This window comes from Protobothrops mucrosquamatus, unplaced genomic scaffold, assembly GCF_001527695.2.
Source record: "Protobothrops mucrosquamatus isolate PMUCROS unplaced genomic scaffold, P.Mucros_1.0 scaffold1976, whole genome shotgun sequence".
Taxonomy (NCBI): Eukaryota; Metazoa; Chordata; class Lepidosauria; order Squamata; family Viperidae; genus Protobothrops; species Protobothrops mucrosquamatus.
The window spans coordinates 199,146-216,350 of NW_015388092.1; the positions used below are offsets into that span (position 1 = coordinate 199,146).

At 40.7% G+C, this 17,205-nt stretch overlaps 1 protein-coding gene across 1 annotated transcript; it reads right to left on the minus strand.

Moving 5' to 3' along the window:
- Nucleotides 1-440: 440 nt before the first annotated feature.
- On the minus strand, nucleotides 441-15,444 carry TRMU (tRNA 5-methylaminomethyl-2-thiouridylate methyltransferase). The gene is made up of 11 exons (XM_015823758.1): nucleotides 15,357-15,444; nucleotides 12,542-12,707; nucleotides 10,542-10,648; nucleotides 10,135-10,257; nucleotides 8,774-8,946; nucleotides 7,713-7,766; nucleotides 7,529-7,595; nucleotides 5,639-5,739; nucleotides 3,106-3,250; nucleotides 2,687-2,769; nucleotides 441-732 (listed from the first exon to the last, which is right to left on the minus strand). The coding sequence occupies exons 1-11, from the start codon at nucleotides 15,442-15,444 to the stop codon at nucleotides 580-582; spliced, it is 1,260 nt and encodes a 419-aa protein (XP_015679244.1). The 3' UTR covers nucleotides 441-579.
- Between the last annotated feature and the right edge of the window lie 1,761 nt (nucleotides 15,445-17,205).

Consider the following 17,205-nt stretch of genomic DNA (forward strand, 5'->3'; position numbering starts at 1 on the left):
TGAGTTCCTTCAGAAGCTTCATTCATTTTTCAACAAGTAAGGGGGAAAAAAGAGATCTCTAGATATCCCCAACATTCACCCTCCATTCTCTTACCTATCTTTGAGCTGTAACTTTGCCTTCCAATTTGCAAAAATGGCTTTCTGGTTTGAAAGTTTACAAGATGGGCGACCAAAAGGCAAATATTGAGAAAGAGGATAAATAAGTCTATTGTGATCACCCAACAGTAGATTTAGCCACAATCCACATTCCAGAAAACGTATTTGCATGAGCTTAACGGGATTCTTCAAACAGTATATATTACGTTGCAACCCTATACACACTTATTTGGATGTTGTCGCCTTCTGTTTAACTTCTGCACAGGGCTGGGCTTCAAGAGATGAGAAAAGGTAACCGTTTTCTCACCAAGAAGAGTCATTTCATAAGTCACAACTGTTTTATTTTTTTCAGATAAATTCCAAACACATCCAGATGAGCATTCATGTATCTGATGATCATTCCAAAGCTTTTGATTAACTAGTTGTTGTTGTTTTTTTTAAAAAAAAAAAACATCCTCTGGTTGGTTTTTAAAAAGCAAGAAGTCATTTGGTCGGCTGTACTGTGACCTCGTCAGCTGTTATGTTCACACCGGTAGTCTCTCTGTTCTTGCCCTGTTGCAAAGTAAAAACCGAAGGCCCCAGTCTCAGAATCATGCCACTGCCTAGGCATTCATCTCCCTTGTAGAAAACAGCAAACTGGAAAACAGAAGAGTGACAATTTGTAGTGTATGAAGTGTGAGGCTTTATATTGAGAAGACCTCTCCTGAGGGGGGTCACCTGACTACTTAGCTTTTAAACATGCCATATAAAGTAGGGGATGGGAGAGTGAATTCCTTGCTAGTATAATTATTACCGTAATTATTACGTGACCTTAGCGGTGTAAATCGAACTGATAAAAAATAGCATCTAAGTCAGTGGTTCTCAACCTTTTTAATGCCGCGACCCCCAACCGGTCGTAAGTCGAGGACTAAACCGGTCGTACGTCGAGGACTAAACCGGTCGTAAGTCGAGGACTACCCAACCGGTCGTAAGTCGAGGACTTTCCCTGCCCGGGAGCGCCGCGCATGCGTGGTTCCGCCCCCTGCGCCGGCCGAGGCGTAGCTGGCAAGCNGGAGCAGGCCGACCACCAGCTGGCCCAGCTCAAGGGAGGTAAGGCACCCGCCGGAAAAGGGGGAAAAATGGCGGACAGCCTTGCTTGGCGACCCCCGTGAAATGGTCGATCGACCCCAAATGGGGTCACGACCCATAGGTTGAGAACCGCTGATCTAAGTAAATCATCATAGATAATTCTTGCATTCGGTCAGCTCATATGGTAAAGAGAGCTTCCCAAAGAAGTCTGAAATATTGAGTTAAACTATAATAATCTAGTAATATAACACAACTGATTACATTCACACATCTTAGAATGAATGTGCTGAATTAAGGAATTCAGTGGAGTCTCCCTTTTTCCAGCTGCTTTATTTCCTTTGTTAAAAATATGCACCATTTGAAATTTCTGTTTTAAGCAATCGTGATTCAGATACTTCTTAATGCTGAGAATTTTTTGACAAGCTGGGTAGAGCTCTTACATCCTTCTCTTTTTCACAGACTCTTGGTTATTTACAGAATCTATTCTACAACATCAACTTGCACGACAGGACTTGATAAAACCCGCAACTGAACAAGCCCTCGAAACATTTTTTTTTGTTAATTATGAAAGCTGTCATTCTCCTCCTTCCATTGCAGTTGCTATTTTTGCTGTGTTAACTGTGGTGAGAAGGCAACAAAGGGCAGAGAAAGAGTGGAGTTTCACTGTATTTAACCAAGTAAGGATGTTCCTTTTCCCCCCAAAATTCTCAAATAGCTTTCTCTGTGTTTTTCAATCTCAGCAACCTGAGAAGATGGGTGGACTTTAAGTCCCAGAATTCTCTAGCCAGCTTCAGCTGATTGGGGAATTTTGAGAATTGAAGTCCACCTATTTTAAAATAGTTGAGACTGAGAAACAGTTCTAACTGAACATTAGACTACTGAACCATCTTAATCAGGAAAAAAGTGGACTATCTTATCTAGGATAAATGTGGACAGAGCAGGCTTGTGTCCCCCCCCCCCACCTTTGCTGAGATCCCCACATCATATCTGATATCTTCTGCATGTAAGAATGTTCTCTATTACATTTCATTCAATATTATTAGCAAATATTTTTCTTGGAGAGTAAATTAGGCTTCCTTGCAAGTAAATAACTACAGGGCTTCAAATATTGCTTAATTCCCCATTATTACCATTGTTAGCAGACAAACACAATACAGATGTTTATAAAACCTTCCCCTCAGTGCTGAGAATCAAACAAAACCCAAGGGAAAATTATTATGAATCACGCCGGCCATGTTGGATCATGTTAAAACATTCAGCTGTTAATAGCAATGTATGGAACCAAGATTCCAGATGAGATTTTCGACTCACTTATATGTAATAGTTTAATAAATCAACCAATAATATGTATGAACAAACTGCTTCTTTTGTCCAGTTATGCAGTGCGTGAATAAAATCTGCTCCATACTTTGCTATTCAATCTATCTGTTCAAAAGTGCAACTGAGCGTATTTACTGGGAAATATGTCCTGGAATGATTAGTAAATGTAAGATAATCACAGAGAAGAAGGCTCAACACATACCTGCCCTGCTGTAAGATCCCTGATTGGCTTAGCGAGAGTCAACCACACTGATCCATCTTGATTTAGGGTTAACGTACAAGGTACTACAAATAAAAAAAACAACTATTAAGTGATTGACCTTTATGGATTTGATTTGATTGCCCATCTATGTGACTTTGGCAGGCTCACACAATTAAACGATCAAATCACCCCCAAAAAATAAAGAATTCGATTTTTAAAAATATCCTTTACGAACCCAATTAAAATCAGAAATTAAAACCTCAAAATCTGCGTTGTCATCAATATCCGATGCTATTTGTAATCTGAACAAATAATATGTTTCCTTCCATAAAGATAAATAACAAATATTCTATAAATATTTCCTTCTATAAATGGCCTATGTGTACCCTTTGTGCCGCCAGTTAACAAAGACTAGTCACCTAGCGCCATCAAGTGTACGAAGCGGAAATTACACTCCATCATTTTGTTGTGAATGAGTTCTGCAGGTGGATCCTCAGCGATCCAGTGCACTCTGCTTGTCCGTAAAAGATCCCTGTAGAGCGCAGGGTGATCCCTGCCGGGCGCCTTCAGAAGGACACAAAAATTTTAATTTACAACTCAGCATCTCAGCACAATGTAGATAAAATTAGCAACAAGTAAAAGAAAAAAAATGTCAAAATTAAATTGGAAGGCAAAATGCTTTGCGTGGGGGTTAAACACTCAAATCATTGGGTCCGCTTTCTATCAGAGTGATGATTAAGGCAATCTTTATTGCATTCCTTTTCAACCATCTGGGAAGAATCTTCGTTTTATTTGTTTTATAAAGCGGAGACCATAAAAAAATATCACAGGCAAGTTTGATGGAACACTGGGGGGTGGGCAAATTCAATATTATTTAACATTTTCCAAAAGGCAATGCTAAACTTGACCTACAGTACATATAGGCTATATACCAGTGATGGCAAACCTTTTAGAGATCGAGTGCCCAAACCGCAACCCAAAACCCACTTATTTATCACAAAGTGCCAGGGCCGCATCAGCATTGTGGTACCCTTGGGGGGGGCAGGGAGGTGCCTCTGAGTGCCGCCTCTGGCATGCAAAAACCGGGGGTGCAAAAATGGGCCACCGTGCTGCAAGGTGCGAAAATGGCCACCACCGCGCCACGGGGTGCAGATACAAGGTGCTGCACCATGCAAAAATGGGGCAGGGCTAGTGAGTATCACGCAGGCACTAGCTCTGCCCCATTTGCAGCGCGTGCATGCTCACGGCCCCATGAGCACATGCACACATGTAAAATGCTTCCCCATCCCTTTTCTTCCAGTCCATAATAGACAATTGTTGGTGACCTCTGCTCTACAACCTCTACTCAAGCTTGCTAGTCAGCCGCTTCGTCTCCTTTGTGCTGGGCGGGGCTCCTGCTCCGGGTGGCAGTGGTGGCCTGATGGACCTGCTGCTGGCGGCGGTGGCGCGCATGCCAACAGAGAGGGCTCTGAGTGCCGCCTCTGGCACACATGCCATAGTTTCGCCACCACTGCTATATACCATATAGAATCAGCTGGCTAGGATTTCTATTTTTTCCCTTATATATTTTTCTGTCTTTATTTGAACTATCTTAAAGTTATCTGAAGCCTTTCATATTAGACCTTATGGGCTCCCTCTTCCAAAATGAGGGAAATAGTCTGCTAATTTTCAATAGCCGTGTTGTTGGCTGCTGGTGATGTGATCATAGGGGTCTCCAATAGCTACAAAGGACCACAGACCCCAGGGTGCTGACCCCTCATGGGTCATACATTAATTTATTAAAAGCAACAGGCTTATACTGTTAAATTATATCAGTTGTTCCTCAATCTTAGCAACTTCATGATGTACGGATTCAACTCGCACAATTCTGGGAATTGAAGTCCAAACATCTTAAAGTTGCCAAGATCATGAAACATTGCACTATATAATTGTTATGAAATGTTTTGTTTCCTGCAAAAAGCAGGGAAGTGTTGGTCCTAAAACTTAACCATGGTTTGTTTTGACCATAATTAGCCTATACATAGCTAAAGCTACAGAGATAATATGAATGAGAAATGATGCTTTTGCGTAGGTAGATATTAATCTTGATGGAGCATTATATCTCCAAAAAGTCATATTTTAAAGGACCAGGAATGAACAAAAACACTGCTACAAGAGTGGAGCCACTGCTTCCCTTATAAATTTAGGGATTTTATCCAGGCTTAAAGGAGCATATCAAGTATAGGTAGTCCTCATTTAGCGACCTCAATAATGGCAACTCCATTGTTAAGCAAAGCAGTTAGTAACTGCTACACAACTATGGTTATGATCTCACTTCAATTCTTCTTTGCCTTACAATCCTCATAAATGCAAGAATTGGACATAAAGTTACTGTTTCATCACTGGTGTAGTTGCAAAGTCAATACATGATTGCAGTTGTACATAAGGACTACTTGTGTATCCATACACTATCCATGGAAATAGAGAAATATTGATGTAAAAGGCAACGAGTGGACTGTTTCAGCATGTCCATCAAGGTGCTGCTGCTTGCTCAGCCCCTCCCAGTGCTGATGTCACACTGTGTGACCTGTGACTGTAAGGATGTGCTATACAAGTCATCCCTTCCAACCTGCGACAGTGGCTATCACTACCAATAGAGCATCAGGATGATGGTTTGACCTAAAGACGGAATAAAACACTTAAGACGAAGGCACGCTTGTTCCAAGGTGAAGCTCAATGGTCTGATCATTTCTTTCATTGCTTGCCATTTATTGCATACTGTGTGCCAACATCCTTTTCAATTTTCTGTTGATCAAAAGCTAGTTTGAACAGGATGTAATAAAGCTTGTTGACAACGGTTTACTTAACAGCTTTGGTTTTTCTTTTGTGTGCAAAAGCCAAGAATCTTGGGCCAGTAATAACCACATTCTTTTAGGCAGCAATCACAAACGGTACAAATGCAAGCAAACTTACCACAAAAACTTCCCCAGAGGCTATATTTTTATCTACGACAAACCATGCATTACTGCCGTTCTTTAGCTTAGCTTTCTGGCCAAACGTATATAAGAAGCAACCTAAGAAAAGCAAAACACATATTTTAAAATATAACCCACAGATATGTTGAAAACAAAAGGGAAAGGAAAGACTAAGTATACTAGCTGTTCAGTATAGAGGCAAAATGCAGAAAGAAAACACATATCTACTGAATGTATGGTTGACACTTAAACTCATTATGCTTAAGAATCAGCTTAACAGTCTCATCCTAACCAATATCCCAACAAAGGGGCAGGGCTTTGATTGCTCTGTTGCTACCAACATATAGTCCATTTTTACCCTCTTCCCTCTGGGGAGACCACTAACCTAGCTGGTCCTTCAAACTCTATGATTCTAAATCCTATCATATAAGCTAGCTAGGAATAAGATTTGTATCTTGAACATGCATGGGGCAACAGGCTGAATAAGATCAATTACAAGTTAGTTCCTGCGACTTTGTCTAAAGAGAAGCGTGGGCCATTAGATGTCACCCGATGACCCTGTTCCGCTATAAAGATGGTATGGAGAGAGCATCATTCTTTTCACCTATAGGAATGGACAGAGATGTATTATCAGAGGCAACCGTCATGATGCAAGTAATCTTTCTGATTAAATATGTTTTTGTTATGAAATCATTTCTACTGAGTTTATCTATCTGATCTGATTTATAAGGCGTTTTAACTCAGGATCAGCATAGGGGCGCTTTCCCTGCACTAGTTCTCCATACAGGAGATCTTTCGGTAATTACCAGCACTTTGGTAATTACCAGCACAAGAATATGAATACTGATTGATTGGATTTATAGGCTGCTCCGTTTGTAATACAATTGGCAGCAATACGTCTCTGGCAGGTTTTCCAAAATGCTCCTAGACAGCAGTCACGGCCATTCAATTTTTTTTTCAACCGCAACTTAATAACCATCGATAACAATGGCGATCATAACAATAGTAATGCAAATAATAGAACTGAATAGCTAAAACAACTGTTCTGCAAAGTTTGTCTATGAAAAGGAGCCTGGAAAGCTCCATTGAAATGCATTGCCTCTGAAACCGATCGCTTTTTATTTCTTTCCAAACTTGACTCTGTATGCTCAACCACCCTTTCCATCCAGAACAGAAAGAGATTGAAGCAGTGGGACCACCTCTCCCTTTCTCTTTCTCTTTCTCTATCTCTTTCTTCTGGGAGAAAAAGATCTGCAGTCAAATAAGATGCCAGAGGTCAAAGGAACCACACAACATCTTCTCTCCAATGCCAAGGCTTTAAGCCATCTCCTCTCCCACCTGGACTGGTCAAAATTCCTGGCAATGTCATCCCATGAAATCCCCTTCCATATGCAAGCCCCCCTTCCAACCACAGCCCAAGCCCAGTAATTATTATATCTCCTCTCTCCCTGAAAAACATTATTCTCTCCTTACAAGTCTGGTCTAATTCCCAGCGTTAATAGATTCCTTTCTTAAGTATGTTTATGTTTAGCCTGCTTTACCATTTATTTTTAAGGAGATTAAAGGATCCACATTTTGTTCACTTTATAAAACCCCACTTCCTTACACTGTATCACCTCATAAAAACAATAACCAAGTGCAGCTGTTTAATAACTCGCCACCTAATTTGAAGCTTTTGGGGCCAGAAGTTTTTAACAAGAGGAGATTATACGGGTTGGGGCCCCAGGTTCATTCGAATCCATTGCCAGATGAGACAGTTTGGAGGAAACTAAAGATTTACTGAGTTTTATGTTGCCATATTTGGGGGGGGAAGAGGGAGGGGGTGACTATAGAGAACTTTATATTTCACAACATTTAACAGGACCTGAATGAAAAAACACCTGCTCACCTTGGTGTGTTCCAATAACTTTGCCATCTTCAATGGAGACAAAATTTCCTGGACGTGGTTGCAGATACTACGAGGGGAAAAGAAACATCGTCTCCATTTAAATCCCATTTAAAAGTCATACACAATGAAAGTAATAATAAAATGTATACGTGTTCATAAAAAATATGAATCAGTAATCTCTCACCTCAAGAAGAAACTCTGAAAAATCTCTTTTACCAACAAAACAGAGGCCCATGCTCTAAAATAAAACACAATTAATGGTCATCCTTTAGGAATTTTGAAAGTTCAAATAACAGCACTTTATATCTATCTATTCCCACCTACAAATCCACCTATCTAGAAACAAGCACGAAAAATCTCGTAGAAAAATATAGTGAACTTTAGAGGAAAAATAAACAATATGAAATATGTTGACAACTCATACAAAAAATATGTGTTCAGCAGAAGACTATCCTACTTGGCTGCAATGACAGATAAGAGAACTAATTCCTGACTAAGAAACTATTAGAACACTACAATGGCACAATTGGTAATTCTATCCAGAAACACGATCAATAAAAAAAAACAGGTTTTGGTCATTTCCAGATTGCAAAGGCATCTAAACTAATATTTTTCAAACTTGGCAATTGTTGGCTGGGGAATTTTTGTTGTAGACCTTCCACATATGGGCCATGCTTTAGGGGGACACTATGAAGCATGAAGAGAGAAATGTATGTGCAACATTGAGAAATGTTGCTCTAAGTCAGTGATGGTGAACCTTTTAGAGACCGAGTGCCCCAAAACTGGTCCCACCCCTGCTCCACCTCCTGCCCCTGCCCCGCCCCAACCTGGTCCCCCACCCCGCCTGCCCGCAGGGCCACTCACTGCCTCCAGGGCCCGCCACAGATCACCCAGGCAGCCCAGCAGCGCCATAGTGGCCACGCCCTCTGCCCGCGCCCCGCAGCATCAACTGTGCGGGATGGGGCGTGAGGGCAGAGTCTTGTCTACGCTGCCTGGCTGCCATGTCCTTGGCTGCACTGCTCCGTGTGGGCCATGCTCAGGGGCGATTCTCCTCCAGGGCGGCGGCTGGTGAGGAGGGGGTCATGGGGGGAGGCGAGGCTGGGGCAACGGCACATGTGCCCACAGAGAGGGCTCCAAGTGCCACCTCTGGCACCCGTGCCATAGGTTCGCCACCACTGCTCTAAGTTATAATGATTTTTTTTTCTTATAACGATTGAGTCCTTTGAGTAGGAAAGGTTACCATGCCTCTTTTTTTTTCAACACATGGTAAAGCTGATGTTCTGCAGCTATCTTCTTCACAAAGTCTTTTGTTAAGTCTCCGAGGGGGAAAATGGTTTTCTCCAAAGCTTCTTGAGAAATCTGGCTGAGAAAGAAGGTCTGGTCTTTATTGTGATCAGCTCCCTGAAGCAGTTTGACAGCTGCAAGAGGAACAGAGAAAAGACAAAAATAAAAAGGAAGAAAGAAAGAAAGAAAGAAAGAAAGAAAGAAAGAAAGAAAGAAAGAAAGAAAGAAAGAAAGAAAGAAAGAAAGAAGGAAAGAAGGAAGGAAGGAAGGAAGGAAGGAAGGAAGGAAGGAAGGAAGGAAGGAAGATAGGAAGGAAGATAGGAAGGAAGTTGAACGGCTATATTCCTATCTCTTTCACATACTTTGTTTATTGCATTATAGTCTAAAAATTAGGCCTTCAGTGAAAATGAGAAAGATGAGGAATCAAGGAAAAGCTATTTCCTCATTTAAAAATGGACTTAAGGGCTATCAAGTAGGTGTCAATCTTAACAGCCACATGGAAAAAAATTTCCCCATAATTATCTGTTCCTAACCTGGTCTTCCAATGGTGTACTCACTGCCACTGTAACTGAGTCTGTCTAATAAACTATTTTTCCTTCAGCCCCACTATTTAGTGTCTAGAAAAGACTGAGGGCCACACGGAGTTCTATCAGTTATAATGTCCTGTTGCTCATCCTGATGGAAGGATGGGCTCTTCCACATATGGACTATGCTTCAGGGGACACTATGTAGCAGGAAGAGAAAAAATGTATCTGCAAAATGAGGTGGGGGAATGAGATGCCACTGACATCAAGGAAAGGGAGGTTCAAAGCCTTATTACTGCAAAGAATGAGAAAAGACTGAGCTGTAGATAACAAAAAATGGGGGGGAAGAAAGCAAATGAATTGATCTGTGTGTCTCTCTCTGTGTGTGTAGTGACTATGCATCCATGTCAAATTTGGTTGAATTCTTTAAATCACAGAAAATGGTAACATGGCAGAAAACAATAAAACAACCCAACATATTATGCAACTAATACTATATGCCAAGAAAGCCAAAGTAAGGAATAAAAAATGTTTTGTTTCAAGTAACATTCAGTAAAAAAAAAAAAGGCTCTTGATGAAGATATGTTATGGTTTCTTTGATATGATATTATATATAATGGGATAGGATATTTTCTTTCTGCAAAAATGTAAGATCAATTAGCTATTCTTCATCTGGTTTTCCAATTTTAATTTGTATTCTAAGACTTTTGCACACAAGGTGCCTACTACTAACCATCCATTTCATTATATTAATTGATGCTACACATCTAATCTCGATTTAAACCGTGGAGCGCTTACTGTTTCTTATTTCAAATCTATTTCTGAAAAGTCCTGGTGGTCTTTGCTTGTATTTTTGCTGAAAAACTTCATGGTCTTCCAGGGAAGTCCTTGCATAGTGTCCAGTTCCTATTGCATCAGCTCCTGGTATAGTTTTGAAAAAAATAAAAGGCAAATTAGACGCTTTTATTTTAATAAGACTTTTAACATATTTTACAACTTTTGTTTTTATGATATTTCTCATCCTACTTTGGTCAGTAGGAATCTTCACTGAATTAAATAATACCTCTGAATACAAAAGTGTAATTTCTGAAAGACACAGATTGATCTGCAAAGCCAGATCTTCATAGGCTGTTAGAAGACTGTATGCAAAATATTCCAGCTCTTCATTTTTCAGAAAGGAAAACACCACTGAAAATAGAACTTACCAATGTTATCCATTGCATAGTGTAGGAAATAATTGAATTTTATGTATTTATTACATATAATATCAGGGTTAGGTGTCCGTCCAACTTCGTATTCATTTAAAAGGTAGCTGTAGGTTAAAAAAAACATTAAAATGATGATGAGTTTTTGGAAATGCAGAGACATGTTCACCGCCCCTTCAAAAATCTCAGTTACTTTATATAACCAGATTTTACTGAAGTTGTTTCAGTTTATACTTAAGCTACTTATTTTAATCACTTAAAAATGGCATGGCGGTGCTTCTGATGCACAAAAAATTTGGAATTTAATAAAACAGTGGTTAGAAGACATACTAATGCAGAACACTGAGCTAAAACCAGAACTCTTTTTGCTGGGTATCACTAAAGATAGATACAATAAAGGATTCCTATACCTATTATTACACATGCTAACAGCTGCAAGATTAGTCTTTGCACAGAGATGGAAAGACAGTGAGACACCCTCAGAAGAAGAGGTGATAAATAAGATATTTTATCTTGTGCTGAAATGGATAGGTTGACGTTAGAACTTAAGGATAAGAGTGAAACAGATTACTATGAAATCTGGAACAAATTGTATGATTGGTTGGGGAAAAATAGAGGGAAAAACGCTCCGATTCAGCGAAACACATTGATCAAGCATGATACTGATTAAAGGGAAAATATTTAAATATTAAAGTGAAAATTAAGAATATTGATGACGGGAACTATCAGAGAGAATATCTATGGGAAAAAAGAAAAAAAGAAAGAAATATTTGTGTGAATACATGGATTATGGATTATAGATATTAACTGTTGACGATTTTCCTGTATAAATGTAAACCAAGCAAACACACTGTTAACTATTATGTGATTTATGTTTTAAAAACCAATAAAGTTTATCAAAAAAAATATATGGCATGTCGGTGCTTCTGATGTTTAGCACTTAAATGACTGGGTTTGCTGTAGATACTTTGACTGATAGTATCCATTGTCCTTTCATTCCACTAAAAAAAACATGAATGTGATGGTATGTGGGAATGACTTTGGGAGACAGGAGGAAGAGCTGCAGATTAGGCAGATAAGAGGCAGCTAAGCCCTCAGAAAGAAGGGTGGCGTGGCAAGCATCTCAGAAGGGATCCCCCCTAATTTCTTGGACGGTAAAGGTTGGGGGGGAGAGATATAGTTTCAGACCTGCAAGATTTTGTTAAGGTAATCTCATAATAAAGTTGAATTAGTTCATCTGGCCATGCTTCTTGTTTAGACAACCTTGCAAGGCTGACAATGAAGCAATGGACTGACTCAGGCTGCAGCTGGGTGGGGATCAGTGGTGACCCTAAGTACACCTCCTCATTAGTCCTTGATGAACATAAGAAATGAATGAATGGATCTTTATTATCAAAGTACAACATGTATATTATAATAATAATAATAATAATAATAATAATAATAATAGTAATAATAATAATAATAATAATAATAATAATAATAATAATAATAATAATAAAAAAAAGTTGGAAGGGACCTTGGAGGTCATCTAGACCAACCCCCTGCTCAGGCAAGAAACCCTATACCATTTTGGACCCTCCAAGTAGCAGGTGGAGGCAGAGGCGCCCGTATATCAAATAGGAAATGGTGAATTACTTCCATATTTTCCCAAGAAAACCATGTTGGCTGTATTATAGTCATCAGAAGTTAAATTCAACTCAAGGAAGTCTGCATCTTTAGTTTATCATTCGCAGCTATTCAAATAAGCTTCCGTCAGGTCTGTGGCGAATTGTTTTTGCTTACAGAGGCAAAGGAGTTTTATTAGAATTCAGGATGTTCTAAAATTGGGCCGTTTTTCATATGCATTTTCATAACTAAAGCGTAGAGCAGTGATGCATTGCTAGATTTATCAAGTTCAGCAGAGGAGAGAAGAACTAGTTAAGGAAGCTCCATCCTCTTATTAATTTTCCCAGTCACACGGTTTTCTTTCATCAAATGATTTATGAAAATTCTCTTACCTAAACACTTCATTCCAATATTCTTTAACATAGGAAACTTGGCGAAATGGAATATTGAGTATCTGACACACTTTATAAGCATCTTCACAATCTTGATTGCCTTGACAAATTCCCTTTTCATCCACCACGTCCCAGTTGTTCATGAACACCCCAGTCACTTCATATCCTGATCAGATGGGGAAAGCAAGAAATGAGAAAGTATAAATGGCAATACTGTGCATGAAAAATAAACATACGGTGGATATACTCATAACAATGTTCAATCTTTCACTTTTAAAAATTGTTGAATCATCTATGGCAAAAAACCCTCATATCTCCGACACTTTTTTCAGTTTTAGATAACTCTTACTGCGTTAATACAAAATATACTATTCCCAGAATAGTAAAACTTCATTCTAGCTAGATGTGTCCAAACATGTAGGCACTAATGGACTGAATATTCATCTCTGGTCATAGACTCCCCATGAAAGCACTGAATTAGCTCATGTTAGGTTCATCATTAAAATATAAAATAATTAAATATTTTAGCAAAAAAATCCTTCAAAGTCTGTATGTGGGTCTCAGTATCTGTTTGCAACTCTTTAAACCAAATGCATCTTTTCCCAGGAGTATGATACATAGTATAGCTGACCTCTAGAAACAAAATTATAACTAGTAGCCAGAACGGGTTTTTTTAAAAACAGATCATGCCAAACCAATCTTATTTCATTCTTTAACAAAGAGATTAAATTAGTAGACCAGCGAAATGCTGAGGACATAGTAATATTTAGACTTTAGCAAAGCATTTGACAAAGTAGGCCACAACCTATTTCTTGGTAAGTTAGAAAAATGTGGGATAGACAGCATCACTACCAGATGGATGGATGACAAACCATACTCAATAAGTAGTCCTTAACAGTACTACTGAATGCCCAGGGAGCTAGTAAATCCATAAGAATTTGGCATAATTTAACGGATGACAAGCTACAGTAGTGGCCACAATTGTGGAAACCTTTGGGGAAAAGTGTATTTTTGAGGTTTGATGGCTAATAACACCACTTTTTTTTGGGAGTAGTACCATAAAATTATATATCAATGGAAAGATAATTTAATCAAGAATGTAATGCAACAAAGTTTGTTCAATTATCTGTACTGTATTCTATGAAAAGTTATAGCCAAATAACCAGAAAAAGGAAGCACAGCTTGCTTAGGTTGATATCAGGTAGCTTTCCTTCATCTGATTGTAGCCAGTGAGCCAATCAGATCACAGTAGGATTCAGTTAATGATGTCATGTATTGAACTTGAGAGGAGGACATTTGTCAGTGTGTTATGTGATCGCTATCAAGTCGGTTGGTTTTTTTTGTGTTCTTTCATTTAGTGAGCTTGTAAAACGTAATAAAATTAAAGTAATGGTGCAATGAGTTGACTAGTTGCCCAGAAAGCGATGTAAAATAGTATTATTAAGTGAACAAGGCTACAGTTATAAAGAAATTAGAAGAAAAAAGAAGGGCGGGGTATAAATTTAATAAAATCAAAAATCAAAAATCAAACCAAAGGTGGCATTTCTACTGTACACTTTTCCCAAAAGGTTTCCACAATTTTGGCCATTATTGTATATGAAAGTCCTAGATGACCTTGGTTGATCTGCAAAAGCTAAGCAGGCTCAGACAGACTAAATGTTTGGATGGAATACCACTATAAGAGTCAAGAGTTTCAGGAAGGACCGAGAAGCTTAAAAAATGTGCTTCGAAAGAAGGCCAGGGCAAAGAACTGTATTCTGCTGTTTCGAATACAGCTAGTCCTTGACTTACAACAGTTCAAAGTTACAACAGCAATGAAAACAGTGACTTATAGCTGTGTTTCACACTTATGACCGTTGCAGCATACCCATGATCAAAATTCAGATGCTTGGCAACTGACTCATATTTATGACGGCTGCAGTGTCCTGGGGTCATGTGGTCACCTTTTGTGACCTTCTGACAAGCAAAGTCAATGGGGAAGCCAAATTCACTTAACAACCATGTTGCTAAGTTAACTGCAGTGATTCACTTAACAACTGTGGCAAGAAGGTCGTAAAAGGGGGCAAAACTCACTTAGCTGGTCTCCCATTCGAAAAAGCTTCCTCCGCCTGGGGTGAATCGAAAAGGCAAGGACTTCAGCTTCCATCCCCCTCAGCCTATACTAGGGGTCTGCAACCTTGACAACTTTAAGACTTGCGGACTTCAACTCCCAGAATTCCTCAGCCAGCACAGCTGGCTGAGGAATTCTGGGAGCTGAAGTCCGCATGTCTTAAAGTTGTCAAGGTTGCAGACCCCTGGCCTATAGGACCAAAATGTGAAAGGGCCAGGGGCCAGGGGTCTGCAACCTTGACAACTTTAAGACATGCGGACTTCAGCTAAATTTGGGGCTCAAGTGTGGTCGTTAAGTCGAGGACTACCTATACCAGGGGTCTTCAAACTTGGCAACTTTAAGGCTTGTGGACTTCAACTCCCAGAATTCCTCAGCCAGCTGGGCCTTGAAGTCCACAAGCCTTAAAGTTGCCAAGTTTGAAGACCCCTGACCTATACTCTATCAATCTTTCCTTACAGTCCCCAGGAATCCAACCAGAAGGAGCGTTTTATCCGCGCAGGGCAACCCCTTCCGTCAGACTTCGCCCACCAGATGTGTACTACTACTGTACACCTCTGAAAACCCTTCGCAAGGGAATGCCGGGAGTTGTAGTCTCCACACACCGGAACGGAAGTTCTGCTGACGGAAAGAACGCTCAGGTGGATTGGAGGGGGGGGGGTTTAGTAGTAAAGGGGCCTTTTGCTGTCGCCCCAGTTCTCCGCTCACCTCGTCGCCGCAGCAGCAGCGCCGCCACGGCGCTGTCCACCCCGCCCGACATGGCGCACACCACGTGCCGACGAGCGGCCGCCATCATGGTCTCGCTTCGCTGCCTCAGGGCCGGCCGCGCTGCCTTCCCCGACCGCGGCCCACCGTGACCTGAAGAGCAGAGGCGGGACAGGGCCGCCTGTGGGCGGAGCTGATCTCACAAAAGGCCGGGAAACCGGGTTTCTCCTCGGCTCTCCCTCAGAAGGAGAGAACCCCGCGAGTGGGAGGAGCTTGCCGGCCCTTTCATATTTTGGTCCTATAGGCCAGGGGTCTGCAACCTTGACAACTTTAAGACATGCGGACTTCAGCTCCCAGAATTCCTCAGCCAGCTGTGCTGGCTGAGGAATTCTGGGAGTTGAAGTCCGCAAGTCTTAAAGTTGTCAAGGTTGCAGACCCCTAGTATAGGCTGAGGGGGGTGGAAGCTGAAGTCCTTGCCTTTTCGATTCACCCCAGGTGGAAGAAGCTTTTTCGAATGGGAGCAACCGCTGAAGGACACACGTGTGTGTGTGTTGAGGGGGGCGTCCGCACCTGCGAGGCAGTGTTGGTTCCTGGCGGACTGCTCTGAACAAGCCCCTGCAGTTTTCTGAGGAAGATTTGGGAACTGTTTTTGCCATCTGGGTCTGCGAGAAAGGGACCGGCTTTCATGGTCTCCTGGTTTTTTAACCAGAAGCCTTAACCCCCCCCCCCCCACACACACACACACCCCGTACCAGACTGGGCCAGTGCAGATTCACTGAACCTGTTTTGGGATTACTCGTTTTGAATAGGTTGCTGCTGTTTTGCAAATATGAAGCTTAACGACTTCAGAAATGGTGGGTGCCTCATCACTGGAGATTTTTAAGAAAAGACTGGACAAGCCACTTGTCTGAAATGGTATAGCAGGGGTCTTTGAACCTGGCCCTTTTATGACTTGTGGACTTCAACTCCCAGAATTCCTCAGCCAGGCACGCTGGCTGAGGAATTCTGGGAGTTGAAGTCTACAAGTCATAAAAGGGCCAAGTTTGAAGACCCCTCTGGTATAGGATCTCCTGCTTGAGTTGGGGTTGGACTAGAAGACCTCCCAGATCCCTTCCAGCCTCCTATTCTATTCTATTCTATTCTATTCCTATTTCTATTCTTTCCCTTTCCTATTCCTATTCCCATTATTCCTATTTCCATTCTATTTTACACCAAGGCAAGTTCCAGACTTTTATGAACCATTCTTTAAACCATTGTTTTTCATACCTGGCAACTTGAAGATGCGTGGACTTCAACTCCCAAAATTTCCTAGTCAGCATGTTGGCTGGAGTATTCTAGGAATTGAAATCCACACATTTTCAAGTTGCTGAATTTGTAAAAAAACTACCTTAAACAAAGGTGTTTTTTTTTGTTGTTCTTAAGACCATGCTATCTTGTTAGTTGATTCCCATATTTTTCTTAGATAACCATCTTAAGGAACTTATGTAAAGACAGGTCACCTGGCCTTTCTTAAAATAAGTGTTAAACGATAGATAAGAATTAAGACCTTTCCCCACTTGCAATTAGCCTTAATGTGAACATACTGTGTATCCTTTTGTCTGTTACCTAATTTTCATTACTTTCATCAGAAGTGGGTTTAGCCTGGTGCTTTATAACATACTTGAAGTTGGTGCAGGTGTAACCTAGGGTTCCTGTTCTCTACAGACACTCTCACCTGGGCATCAAGAGTCCCCATCTTTCTTGTTAGTCTTTTCCACTGTGCCCAACACATTTCTAGGTCAGTTCCTGGCTCAACATGTTTTAACATATTCCTATGAATGAGTGTTGGGAGGCCATGCAGTGAAATGAGAAA

What these genes read in the sequence shown, in the direction of transcription:
- TRMU (XM_015823758.1), bottom strand. Translation starts at nt 15,444, where the DNA reads ATGATGGCGGCCGCTCGTCGGCACGTGGTGTGCGCCATGTCGGGCGGG. An exon ending in ATGTGTTGAAAAAAAAAGAG is followed by an intron (nt 7,767 to 8,773) that starts GCATGGTAACCT and finishes GTTTTATTTTAG; the next exon opens with AGCATGGGCCTCTGTTTTGT. An exon ending in CCTCTGGGGAAGTTTTTGTG is followed by an intron (nt 3,251 to 5,638) that starts GTAAGTTTGCTT and finishes GTCCTTCTGAAG; the next exon opens with GCGCCCGGCAGGGATCACCC.